The sequence below is a fragment of the Gymnoscopelus microlampas genome (assembly GCF_963454915.1).
Source record: "Gymnoscopelus microlampas genome assembly, chromosome: 1".
Classification (NCBI taxonomy): Eukaryota; Metazoa; Chordata; class Actinopteri; order Myctophiformes; family Myctophidae; genus Gymnoscopelus; species Gymnoscopelus microlampas.
This window is the reverse complement of record NC_139962.1, coordinates 42782715-42795375: the sequence shown is the minus strand read 5'-3', so window position 1 is coordinate 42795375 and position 12661 is coordinate 42782715. Positions and strand designations below refer to the sequence as shown.

At 40.4% G+C, this 12661-nt stretch overlaps 1 protein-coding gene across 2 annotated transcripts in view; it reads right to left on the bottom strand.

The window, feature by feature from the left end:
- Positions 1-10993, bottom strand: part of tcf25 (TCF25 ribosome quality control complex subunit) — a 29779-nt gene extending 18786 nt beyond the window's left edge. For both annotated transcript variants that reach the window (XR_014601471.1, XM_084066933.1), the window contains exons 1-11: positions 10641-10993; positions 9426-9572; positions 9249-9311; positions 8030-8154; positions 6886-6951; positions 6704-6786; positions 4538-4668; positions 3307-3406; positions 1331-1424; positions 1076-1168; positions 50-155 (exon numbers count right to left, since the gene is read on the bottom strand). Coding sequence is in view for 1 of the 2 variants with exons in the window: in XM_084066933.1 (XP_083923059.1) it covers positions 50-155; positions 1076-1168; positions 1331-1424; positions 3307-3406; positions 4538-4668; positions 6704-6786; positions 6886-6951; positions 8030-8154; positions 9249-9311; positions 9426-9572; positions 10641-10859 (1227 nt within the window). In the remaining variant the exon portion in view is untranslated. The remainder of the gene's footprint in view (positions 1-49; positions 156-1075; positions 1169-1330; positions 1425-3306; positions 3407-4537; positions 4669-6703; positions 6787-6885; positions 6952-8029; positions 8155-9248; positions 9312-9425; positions 9573-10640) is intronic.
- Between the last annotated feature and the right edge of the window lie 1668 nt (positions 10994-12661).

The following is a 12661-nucleotide window of genomic DNA, read 5'->3' as shown; positions in this document are numbered from 1 at the left end:
CAAAACTGGTGCGTGCACACTGCACACACCACACACACACACGCCTCACCTCCCAGTCCTGGTACAAGCGGAGAAGTAAGTGATACTCTCTGGAACGCAGTGTCAAAAAGTCAACGAGCAGCAGCATGCAGAGTGGATCAGCATCTGGGTCCAAACTGATAGCGAGATGGGAAAGAGGGTTGAACAAGAGATTAATGTTTGACAAATGCATGACAAGACAAGATGACTGACGTTTCCCAACCCTCAAGTATGACGTAAGAGCAAAATGGTGAGCATGCGAATATGGTCAATAAGCCTAGTAAATGTGGATGTGAAAAACTAGATGAGCTACCATGAAAATGTTTTCTCTGGTAAACTGCAATGAAAGAATTAAGAGGTGCAATGCTGCTGCAAGCAATGCTTTTTGTGATTACATACAGTAATCAACCACTTGTTAGTTTGCCATGCTTTTTTTGATCATATAATCAACCATCGTGCCATGCATTTTGAGATTACATAATCAACCATCTTGCCATGTTAAGAAGGTTTGATTTGTGCACAACAAACTGAAAAGTGACAGCCAGCAGAATATATCAAAGCTCTAAGGTTTAGAAATGACAGGAGTAGTGAAGATGTCAGGAAGTCTGAGTTTGATGAAAATTGTAGATATGCCATGACTTCTATTTGGATAAGCTACAAGAGTAATGCAGACAATGCAAGCCCGCATAATGTGTCTGAAGTCTTCTATCTTCCAGTAGGACTGATTATATGATCAGTAATAGGATCAAAGCAATTTAGTCCACCATCCTTGGATTTTATGGTAATTTACTAATAACAGTAAGTTAATGATGTTGTACAACTTAATAAGTAGAATGACATGGGTAAATACAGTAAATTAACTCCATGCTAACCTGTTGAGATCATTTATGCTTGTTTTCCATTTGATTTTAATATACACTAGATAAAGCATGACATTTAATCCCATGGTATGTTCTCCAGTGTAGCAGTTGTTACCAAGCATGATAAATGACATTTAGACAACATTTCCTCAAATGCCTTTGCTTAGCTCTCCAGTAGGTGTCCCTACAGCATGTACCTCAGGATCAATTTGCAGTACTCCAAGGCCGTCCGTGGGCATCCCCTCTTCTCCAAGAACATCATGTGCTTATAAAGAGCCAAATAAAATGCCCTGCAGACAGGAATATGCAAATGTTTCTTCACACCAGCAAGCAAAAACACAATAAAAACAAAATACAGCAGAATGAATATAGACTATGACAGACAAACAAGTAACATGATTTAACTGAAAAATAAACTCACAGCTTTTGCCAGGTGGTGGGAAAAGACCTACCTGTTCTCTGGTCGGAGATAGTCGAGTCTGCAGCTCCCTGAGGTCAGACTGAACAATGGGTGGAAAGCGCACTCAAAGCTGTACAAGGCTCTCTCTGAGGATGGAACAAACACCAATCATTTCTTCACCTCCAAAATCTTTGATGTGACTCAACAGTTATACCGTCTTATCCCTTAGTCCTCCATATGGCAGAGCCATTCTGTTCTCACTTAGATTTCGTAATTTTGGTCCATCGTGCCGTAATCGATGACTTAGTATGTTTATGCATGGGACTTGGGGGGCTGGGAGGGGGAGCTTATGGCAAAATGGACCTAAATGATGAAAACACCCACATCAGAATGGCATTATAATCAAGTGTGGAACGTTTTGTGATTTGTAAGTGTTTAAGATATATGCTTGGGGGGCCTCAGACTTCAATAACAACTATGAATAGGCAGGTACAGTACATCTCAATAACAGAAATATATATAAATAGTTTTGAGGAGTGATAAAGGACCCAGGTCAAAAATGCTGTTATGCACATTTAAGGCCATGAACACCATCACGATTGATGGCCTTGTATTGTGAGCTTGATAAAGTGTAGAGTCATTGGAAATATAATGAAATAAAGAACACAAATGCACAGAAGCAGCCTCATTACAATAATTAGCTTCACGGCTCAACTCATAACAGCCTAATAATTGGGCCAAAATGCTGCATCAAGTGCAAGTGCAGTACTCATTACCACGCAGCCTGTAAACCCACCCAGACTTGACAACTTCCCTCTCATATGGGCCCTCATCACCATGGACAGCTAAGGATCAGAGGTCTAGCAGTCTACAAACAGTCATTAAGAAAATCACAGTAGGGGTATACTCATTCATCATCACTGGTACCGTACCATGGTAAATGTGAGAGAATTGACATAAAAGTTTTGCCATAGATTTAAATGCTTTATCCCACTCCAGACAAAGAGAAGCCTTTAGAAGTCCATAACAGTTGAGCCGCACTCAGCTAACTCATTAATAGTTCCTGGTATAACAGGACGGTGGACCGCAAGTCTGCATAGATGCGCCCTGCCAAGAGTCCAATACCCATCAATGGTTGGATTTACTCTGTTTTGATGTTGACACATGTATAGGTCTGAATACTGTGCTTACTGGCTCTCTGAAGAGGGAGCATCAGATCAGAGACTGGTTTTAAAAAATGCAACAATGTTAACATTTGCTGTGCAGGTCGCAAAATCTCACCAGAAACACCTGGTTAAACCATTCCTTACACCACGTAAGTAAATTTAGTTACAGGAAACAAGCCAGTTGAGCTAGATTATTCCAAAAGCCCAACATCAAATTAGTTAATTGGAGCTGCTGAAAGGGACATCACATGTTTGGCAGGGTTTTCAGTCATAATATAATCATGAACAGCAGAAGAAAGGGGCCATAGATACAATATGTTTCTGTAATGTCTGGCATAACCACTACTATTTTCGAAATTCATGAAGAAGTCTTTTAGCCCTATGGAAGTAGTCTCCTCTTCTAGTATTTTAAAAGGCATGGCGAAGCAGGACAAAAGATGAGTTGAAGAGTTAGGAGTGTAAAAGCATAACTTGAGACAAATCTGGGACAAACAGGCCAGGGCAAACTGTACACTCCATGTACTCCATGTAACCTAATTGTGACCATATAGGGAGGAATCCAAAACTGATCATGTAACAGTGATCTATGAATGCCTCCAAAATGCCATACTGTTTTCAAACAATAAAGTATTCATAAATGACATAACAGTTTGAAAACAGGGCGGTACCTCGACCTCCGCTGTTTTTTCACACCCAGGCCCTCCGGGGAGCGACAGACAAACTTGGTCTGGCCCCACTGTTCGGAAACTATCGCCGTTTACTAAATAAAGTGTTTCTGACTTGTCATTTTGGAAACTGCTGTGCTCCTTTCATGAGGTTTGTGAAATGACATGTTACTCAATCATAATCCAATAATTCTCACCAATTAGGTCTCTGGCCATCTCCTGATCCTCCTGTATACGGCAGACATCAGACAGCTGGAGCAGGGAATCTATGTGATAGGGATTCATCTGTAGCAGGGCCTGGAGGGAGGGAGGGGGAGAGAGGGGGAGAACGAGAGAGAGAGAGAGCCGAGACATTGATATTTGAGTAGGAATGACTGTTTGTGTGATATACATCAACATGATTAGAAAGTGGATATATGAAGATTAAACAGCACTAAATATCTTCACTAAAATATCTAGTGGTCACTCAAACCAACACACAAAATAATCATGTTCATTATCCGTTTTCCTGAAAACAACAGAAATTAGAGATGGGTTATAGAAAGGATTTCAACATAGGATATGGGTGACAATATTCTATTGGTGTGTAGTAGGGATGGGACGATAATCGTTATTATCGTTTATCGTGATCAAAAAAAGAGATTCTAATTAATCATGAAATCGTCCTCCGTCATACACTAGGATGAATTAGCTTTTGTTGAGCTGCAAATTCAGTACCACTTAAACCCTTTGTACTTGATAAAACAGACCTGTAAAGAGTACATTGGGTATGCTCTTACTTCACTCTACACCAATCAATTGGCCAAAAATAGCAGATCTACAAGCTCACAATGCGTTGATCGGCTATTTTGGGGTGAACGTTCCCCCTAGAATAGGGATGCTGGGGATTCAAGTGTTTAAGAAAAATGGCATTTTAAGTTTTAAGCATATTTTGACTATCGCAATAATATCGTTAATCGCAATTATTTTTTAATATCGTCCCATCCCTAATATATTGATGCATAGCTTACTAAAATGGGCCTCTGTAATGCTTCAGAAAAACTGAGCAATTGTCAATATGTTTCTGTGTTGAGTTATAAGAGTTATACATAAAATAAACTGTTGTTAATCCCTTGTTTAATTGCTGCAAATAGGATTTACAGAATCGATTTACAAATCAGAAACAATTTAGGGGTAACTGTTGGGTAAACAATTATTAATTGCAAGTATGTGACTATGTGTCTTTTGCACACCTATAAAGGCGGTGCGTAGGAGAAGACCAAAAGAGGGCCCCAACGTACTTAAAGAAAAAACTCCCGCACAATGTCTTCAAAACGCTTCTGTCTGTAAGACTTTCATCAGGTTATCTTAAGGACAGTATGTGACTACAAATCTTTGGATCTCATTCTGCCTAACATGCTTAACCAATAAGAGCATGGATTTTCTTACCACAATGTTGTTGGGATCCATGGACTCCACTGCATCCAGGAACTTAAACTGTACTTGCTGGTAGTCACGACTGTGCTCAAAAGTGAAGTATTGCAGGCCATCCTGAGACTGCAGTAGTGTCATTGAGATGCCTGCAAAGAAAGATGTGACAAGCTGATGAGCTATACATCCAACCATGACGCCAATTGCGTTGTTTCATGTCATCGGGCATACATTCCATACACAAAGTTTCGACAGCATGGTTTCGAATGCTGTCGAAACCATGATGCACAGTGCACACCATTCTAACGAAATGGTGTCCAAGATGTGAACAGATTACTGACCATACATGATCATTGGTGAGTTCATATTCATATAGTAATAGGGCCATTAACACTGCATGTTTCTATTGGCTTCAACAATACTTCGGGCAAACCCAAAATGGAAATCAGCTTTGCCTACAGTTTAAAGACATTGGGTTTGAGAAATAGATCAATATAGTCTTATTGCAACTCCGTCCTTATTGGCCTCCAGGCATGCTTACTTAAGCCCCTCCCAATGACCCAGAATGCTGCAGCACACCTGGTCTTGACTTCAACCACCCAAAAGTGTCACGTCTCCCACTTTTCCACTCCCTTCATTGCTGCCCGCGCCCAGTACAAAAACCGTTGATGTTGGCCTACAAAGTAAACAAAGGCTCTCCCTAAGATAAAGGCCCCCATACCTTCAAGACATGATGATTCAAGCCTACAAAACTTCCCACTCACTTAGATCAGCTAACACAGGAACGCCGTCTTCCCTAAAACACCCTGGACACTAGACTCTTCTCCCCTTCACTGTCCATGTATCGCTTCTTGATGATAGTTTACTATGCAGATAGAGTTTGGTCTCTTCTTCTTGTACTTCTCATGTTGTTTTGTAGCCTAGTTGTTTTGACCACAAATGTTAAGAATGTGATGTAGATAGCATGTTGTTTAGACAGTTGCTATGTTCATTATTTACCTGATATACAAGATTCCTCGAGGCACTACTCTGTTTTCTCTGCACTCTATTTATGTGACTATTAGTAATTACAGTACCTTGTTGTTAACTGACAAGCCTAGAGCTCAATCAGCTCATACTTACTCTGCTGATTTCGGTTTTGCACTTCCCTCTGGATAAGAGCATCTGCTAAATGCAAAAATTGTATTTATTTTATTGTAGTCTTGAGTTGAGTTCCCACACAGCTAGAAGAACGCTCTGCCACATTTGATTCATCTAACACTATGATTTGATCTTTATTGTGACATCACACCCACACAGTGTAGTATCAATGTGGCCTCTGTTAACGTGTAATGTGTCTCTGATTAAAATAGCTTGCGGCTACCACCAGTACTAACAAATTATTGGTTGTACTGCCCCCTCTCAGTATGAGGAACAGCGTAATTGCGAAATTGTGGGCAATTAGTTAGTCATTGATAGTGGGCCCTATCTTGTGGACCGCACAAGATAGTGTATTGAAGAATACTACATGACATGGTTAAGCTACATTTTATTAAAAACTACACACTAGAAATGTGAGGATAACTAACCCTAATTTATTTTGTGCCATAAGATATGAGAGGAAATGTATGAGCTAGTCTGCAAGATTAGATCACACATATTTATAATTAATAATCACACTGATCTGAACAAATTACACCAGAAGAGTAGAATGAGATACATATTCTAACAAAGGATTTTTTTTTATGTTAAATGAGACTGGATAATGTAGTTATATTTTGCCCTTTGTGTAGTTCAATGGCATGGAGCACTGTATCTTTTTGGTGGTTACAGCAGGCTGTACCCTCACCCAACTGGGAACTAGTTCCTCAGGCAAGACAGGGGCTTGAATTGGGACTTTGTCCCCTGTATTTTACGATGCATCTCTGGGTGAGAATTCCACGATACCAGCAAAAAATATGCTTAAAGCAGGTTCAGGTTCTTTCAGGTTTGTTTACAAGGAATCTATGAAGATTTGAACAGAATATTGCGGACCCACCAACTCAACGTCTACAGCCGTGCATCGCACAACCGGAGGTCCCCAAAGTCAGTTAGTTAAATACACAATGTCAAACATTACTGTTATCTGAACGACAACACTATTTATATCTATGTGCTGTTTGATCTGCACTGAGCAAGGGCTATAACTGTGGCCAATTAAACTACCTGGGCGGCTAAAGCGAGGCCAGGTGTCTTTAGGAATGGTCATCCAAGTGCTTCGATGGAACTGCCGCTGTCGCTGGCGAGGTCTGTCAAAGACAAATAAACAAATAAATGACAAACACACAGTATGCATACAAAGGCCTTGAACCCTTTAAACCCAAACCCACTCCAAAAATGCATTTTACCTTTGATCTCCAAGAACTGCACGAGCCCCAAAGTACCGCTTCAGCTCAGTGTCTGGATTCAGATTCCTTACAAACAAACACAGGTAAAGGTCTTTCAAATCACTGACATCTAAAGAATAATAGAAAGCCCATCCTAATAGACCAACTGCACATTATGACTATTCCAATCAATCTGAAATTGTGTGAGACTGCACAGTTTGGTTCAAATGTGTAATTTGATCAGACTCCCACATTGATGTTCTCATAAAACACACTGTTACGGTAATAAATTAACTATTTTTTCGTTATCTTTGTTTGTGATACTTTAGACATGTTATTCCTTTCTAGTCTCTAGACAACATTAGAGTCGTAACACACACTGATCTTTAGCTGTTGACAGAATATTCTTCCTACCAAGTCACATATTTTAGATTGTCAGTAAACCCATTAGCCATGTCAACTGTAAAGCTCCAATTTGGAACTTTTTTTAATTAATATGTTATTTTAACCAATCTATATGGACTATGTGAATACAATATAACTAGCACATCTGCAGTGGTTGGAAGTGGTCTCCACTCTCCCTACTCTTCCATTGAGAACTTTAGGCCCTGGCACTAGGACACCTACTGGTTGACAAAGCTGAAGCTCATGAGCTCCTTCTTGATGAGCGGTAGATATTTGCACTCCCAATGCGAGACACTTAGGTTCGAATCAGTGTTACAGTCACAATTACCTCTCATCATCGGGGGAAGACATAAAACTTACAGATTGCAGCTTTAAGCATTTGTTTGATATGTTTTCCACATGTGTCAACAGTTTTCAAATTGTGGACTATTCTGTCGGTTTCCCTCCTTCCACTTCAACACGTGGCCTAAAAAAATTAACTAACTAAAGGCTAATTTCTACTTCGTCGTCATTTTTTTTTCCAACAAAAAAGTGAAAATGTGAAAGTCATTTTTGACATTAATTAACCACTTAAACCCTATATGGTTGACCGGAGTCCCTCTATAATAGTGTATTTTCTGTTTTCGCTCTACATTAAATATCTTTAAATCTCTAAATAGCCGATCTACAAGCTCACATTGCGTTGCGACGCATTGTGGGCTTGTGTGATACGGATGCTGGGGTTTAAGTGGTTATGGTGAACAACAGAGGGCCTCCTCACTTGTGCTCCACGTATAATACAGGCTTGCTGTCTGAGCCCCCAACATCCTCATTCTGCAAGGTGAGACCGTTGGATCGCTCTATGGTCTCCAGCAATGCATCAATATCATCCTCAGCTACATCCTCCTGAAACCAAGTAAGATGCATGTCAATTGACACTAATTAAGTATAAAATGATACAAGTACTATATCTCTGCTGTCCAGTGCGAACCTGCTAACTCCAAAACGCTCATTGTTTAGGAAATGTAAAAACAAAATATAAGTTTTTCAGGAAATGAAGAAAACCTTATATTTTTAAAGCAAAGCAATACTGCCTCATCAAAGTTGGTATAGTGACTTTATATATTGTCAGATACTTGCATGTGTCATTATATTATCAACACTTTACCCAAATCCAGCACAATTAAGACTTAAGCGGAGTTAGGAGTTTCCGACGAACAGAAATCCATCTCAAGTGGAGTTAGGAGTCCGAACAGCTGGCAATAGCTCTGCTGCTGAGGGAAGGGTAAAAATTCCCAAAAGCTAACGATGGATCTCCAAGCTCACAATGCATCACAACGTGTGAATTAATGCCCTGATGCTTCATGACACTTATTATATAGGCCTACAATAATAAACAGGACTTTAAATATTACAATAACTTCTGCAAAGAGTCGGAGTTTCAGTACAACTAGCGCGACAGAAATGCTATGAACTCCTTTCTTCTTGTAATCTCCTCATTAAACACTTCATAGATTTTAGAAATATAATTACTTGTTTTCATAACATTAGCATCAGTGCTAAGTTTGATAAACAGGTACACTGCATAGTTTTAACAGACTACGGGGAGTTTGTTTACGTGATCCACCTCCTCGCTCACTGCGCAACGCGCTCTGCTTATGCTGTGAAAAGGCAGCATTGGAGAGGAGATGGGGGGAGTTGTTTGTTTTTGATCCAATGGAGTTGGGAGTTTTCGTCAGAGGCGCTTTTTAATACTTTTCATACTGTAGGTTAATTTGTTTCTTTTTTTTTTACACAGATGTAAAGGGTGTTCAAAAGCGTTGATTTATGAAAAAAAAAAAAAAAAGCTGAAAATGGAGTTAGCTGGTTCGTCCTGGACAACGACGACACAAACATGGTCCCAGAAGGTACTAGTCCACCTACAGTAACATTCATTATTAGCTCTATCTAAAAGTTTGCCATTTGGCTGACACACAGCTAATCTTTCCTGGTAACTTTACCTGTGTGTCTCCTGGAGTAATCTTTTTCTTCTTCTTCTTCTTTTTCTTTTTTCCTTCTCCAGACTGAGGAAACAAAGAGATGAAAATTATATTCACGTCTAGATTAGCAAAAGGTATGCAAAAGTAAATTGGAGCACAGACAGTATTCCTACTCAGTTTTACTTCATTTTTGTTTACCTTTGCCGACTTCTCTTCTTGTTTTAGACATATTTTCTCTGTGTTTCTGTTATCCTTCTTTTCATTGCCAGGTTCATCACTCCCAACAACCTTCTCTGTGTCGTCATCGGCTGACAATTTCTCCGCCTCATTCTCTGCATCACATATCTGTGAAAAGGGGGCTCCAGCTATTAGTAGAATTAGGTGTTAGTTGGCTTAGGGCCATGTCATTTAATTAATCCATTTTTGATATATTGTTTTAATGAGCTGTTTGATTGTGAGATGTTATCTAGACTACATTCTGAGTGCCAACAGTGGACAACAGTGGACTGTTCCCATTAACTATGTTATGACAATGACAGCATATAATACTAGAAAATGTTCCTCTGCTCCCCTGCACAGATATACCATGAACTAATGGAAGGAAATAATGATGAAAATTACTTTGTTATACAACAAGAATGTAGATTGGGCATAATTGAGGTTCATTAAAAGCCACATGTTTTACCCCATGTTGTCTTAGTTACCAGTGAATTACTTGCTTATGTCTTTCTGTTCCCACTAAACGTGTGTTTATCTAGTAGTTAAATCTGGACAGTGGTGGAAAAAAAAGTACTCTTTTTAGTAAAAGTATCAAAACAGCATTGTAGAAATACTGTTAAAGTAAAAGTCTGTAATTCAAAACATTTGTACCAAAAGAGAAAGTACTCATTATGCAGAAGTTAACATTTCACAAGTTTTCAGCCCAAGGACCCCCTAGCTGAGAGAGAGATGAAGCAGGGACCCCCTCTATATTGTATACAATTGTGTTTTAGATTCAACTTTTTTTGTTTACGTTTACTGTTCTTTTTTCCCTCTACAACAAACACCTCTTTGCCAAAAATAGCCGATCTACAAGCTCACAACGTCTCGCAGCGCGAGGCGTTGTGAGCTTGTAGGTCTGCTATTTTTGGCTAAAGTTCTCTTCAGAAAAGGGATGCTAGATTCAAATGGTTAAGGTAAAAAAAAAAAAATCATACCGAACAAAGATTTGGCGGACCCCCTGTAGTAACTCTGAGGACCCCCTAGGGGTCCCGGACCCCCTGTTGAAGACCCCTGTTGTAGACCCAACGGGAAGCAAAAGCAAAATGGCTAAGCTAACGTTAGCTCGCCTGTGTGTCGATGACATTGTGATGTGTGTAGTGCAGTCGTCAGTAGGCGCACTCTCAGCCCAACAGTTCTCCATTCACACCTTACCAGTTCATAGATGTTGCTGAGGTTCTTCTGATTCTTGTTTTTCTTGGCTTTCCTGCTACTGCTGCTATTCTTGGCTGGATTGAGAACGGCTTCTTCTTCTTCCTCCTCCTCTTCCTCTAACTCCTCTACCTCCGCAGCCTGCTGCTCTTCTTCTTCAACGTCCAGAGCTTCTTGTCCACGTTGTTTCCCCCGCAGCCTTCGTAGGGCCCGGCTTGACATTATTATTCTGAAGATGAATAACTTGACAAAGTCTGCTAGCAGCGCGTACACATAGCTACATGACAGCTATGTTTACACTGTTTACTTTGATCAGTCACACAAGTGAGGAATGAATGTCATTAGCCTGGGCAGCATTCCTTTTCGGGTATATGATCCGGTCGGGAAAAAAAAGAAAAGCGACCGGATCGCGACAAACCGGAAAGACGTCTCACCCCAAAATAGGTCCGTCCCCAAAATCCTTGATACGGCGTAGTTTAGCTTATTTTTTAAATATAAATGTGAGTGTACTTTCCAGAGACTATTTAGCGTCTGTATTATCCATATTATCCCGCGGGGAAATTCTATTCCATTTAAATAGGGATTGGGGAACCAAAACAAAGCGGCACCGCAAAACCGGATCGCGACAAAACCGGAAAGAGGATGCTTCTTTTTTTTTTTTTTCAGTAGGCGTGGTCTAGACCGGATCATATGGGCCTTCAGTAACGAATACCAGGCTTTCCTCCGAGGTGGAAAGACTGGTGATGCGAGGTTAGAATGTCATTGGTGGAAAACGCTTCCCTCTGTTTCTTCTTCTGCCCAGATTGTTTGGGACAGGCAGATGTGCTGCCCTCCACAGGCAGAATATCAAAATATTCCATGTTCATTTTCTAGTTTATAATACTTCAGATCCAGTGGCGTGCACAGACATTTTGAGGGGCAGGTGCTCAAGTAAATTTTACTTTTTTTTGTTTACTTGGTCTGCTCTTTTTTCCCTCTACACCTATACCTCTTTGCCAAAAATAGCCGATCTACAAGCCCACAACGCCTCGCAGCGCGAGGCGTTGTGAGCTTGTAGATCTGCTATTTTTGGCTAAAGTTCTCCTCAGAAAAGGGATGCTAGGTTTCGAGTGGTTATGGTAAAAAGAGAAATCATATCACATAAAGATTTGGCGGACCCCCTGTAGTAACTCTGAGGACCCCCTAGGGGTCCCGGACCCCCTGTTGAAGCCCCTGCTGTAAACTGAAAATGCCCTTTTTCAAATAGTCCAGGCGTTTCGGGCCAGAATCGTGCACTTTACGATACAAGCATGACATTTGGCACACAGTTAGAGCATGCCATGAGGAACATTTTTGGCTATAGGGCCATCGCAGATTTGTCCTGTGGTAACCATGGCAGCCATTTTCCCAAATGGCCTCCACCTGCTGTTATTTTATCAATAACTCAGGTGCTAGACCACCTAGGATCTTGATTCTGGTGACTAATCCTACATTTTCAAGGATGAGGAATACAGCGGTACTATTTACAACATTCTACTACCTAACTGCATATATCTGGCATTCAGTTAATTAAATAATAATAAACCCATCAAAATATGTAATGATGTAGTACAGTAGATGTTTTCAAACTGACACGTGAGAGTCAAGAATGCAGTACTTCACTGTTTCTTTTATTAGTAGTAGTATTGCATAATTATTTTCAATGGACTATAAGACACAACAAAGGCAGAGTACTCATGAGTCATAGCCTAATCGCATATAGACCAATTATTTGTTTACCAACATTGAGACTGGACGCACAGGTGATTGTTTCACGCAATCAATTCTCAACCTGTTGTTTTGGGGTGCGCTGATTTCAGCACACCCCAACCCCCTCTTGTGTGTTGGCTAGTGAGGCGCGTCCTAGCGAGACCTGATAGAATGGGTTTCATTGCGCGCATACTGGTTCCGCGCAGACTGGTTCTTATCAGTGTGACGTCGTCTGTTAAGGGGTCTATTCAATAAAGCCAGATAATCTACACAATGTTAGTTGCACAGTCCACCAC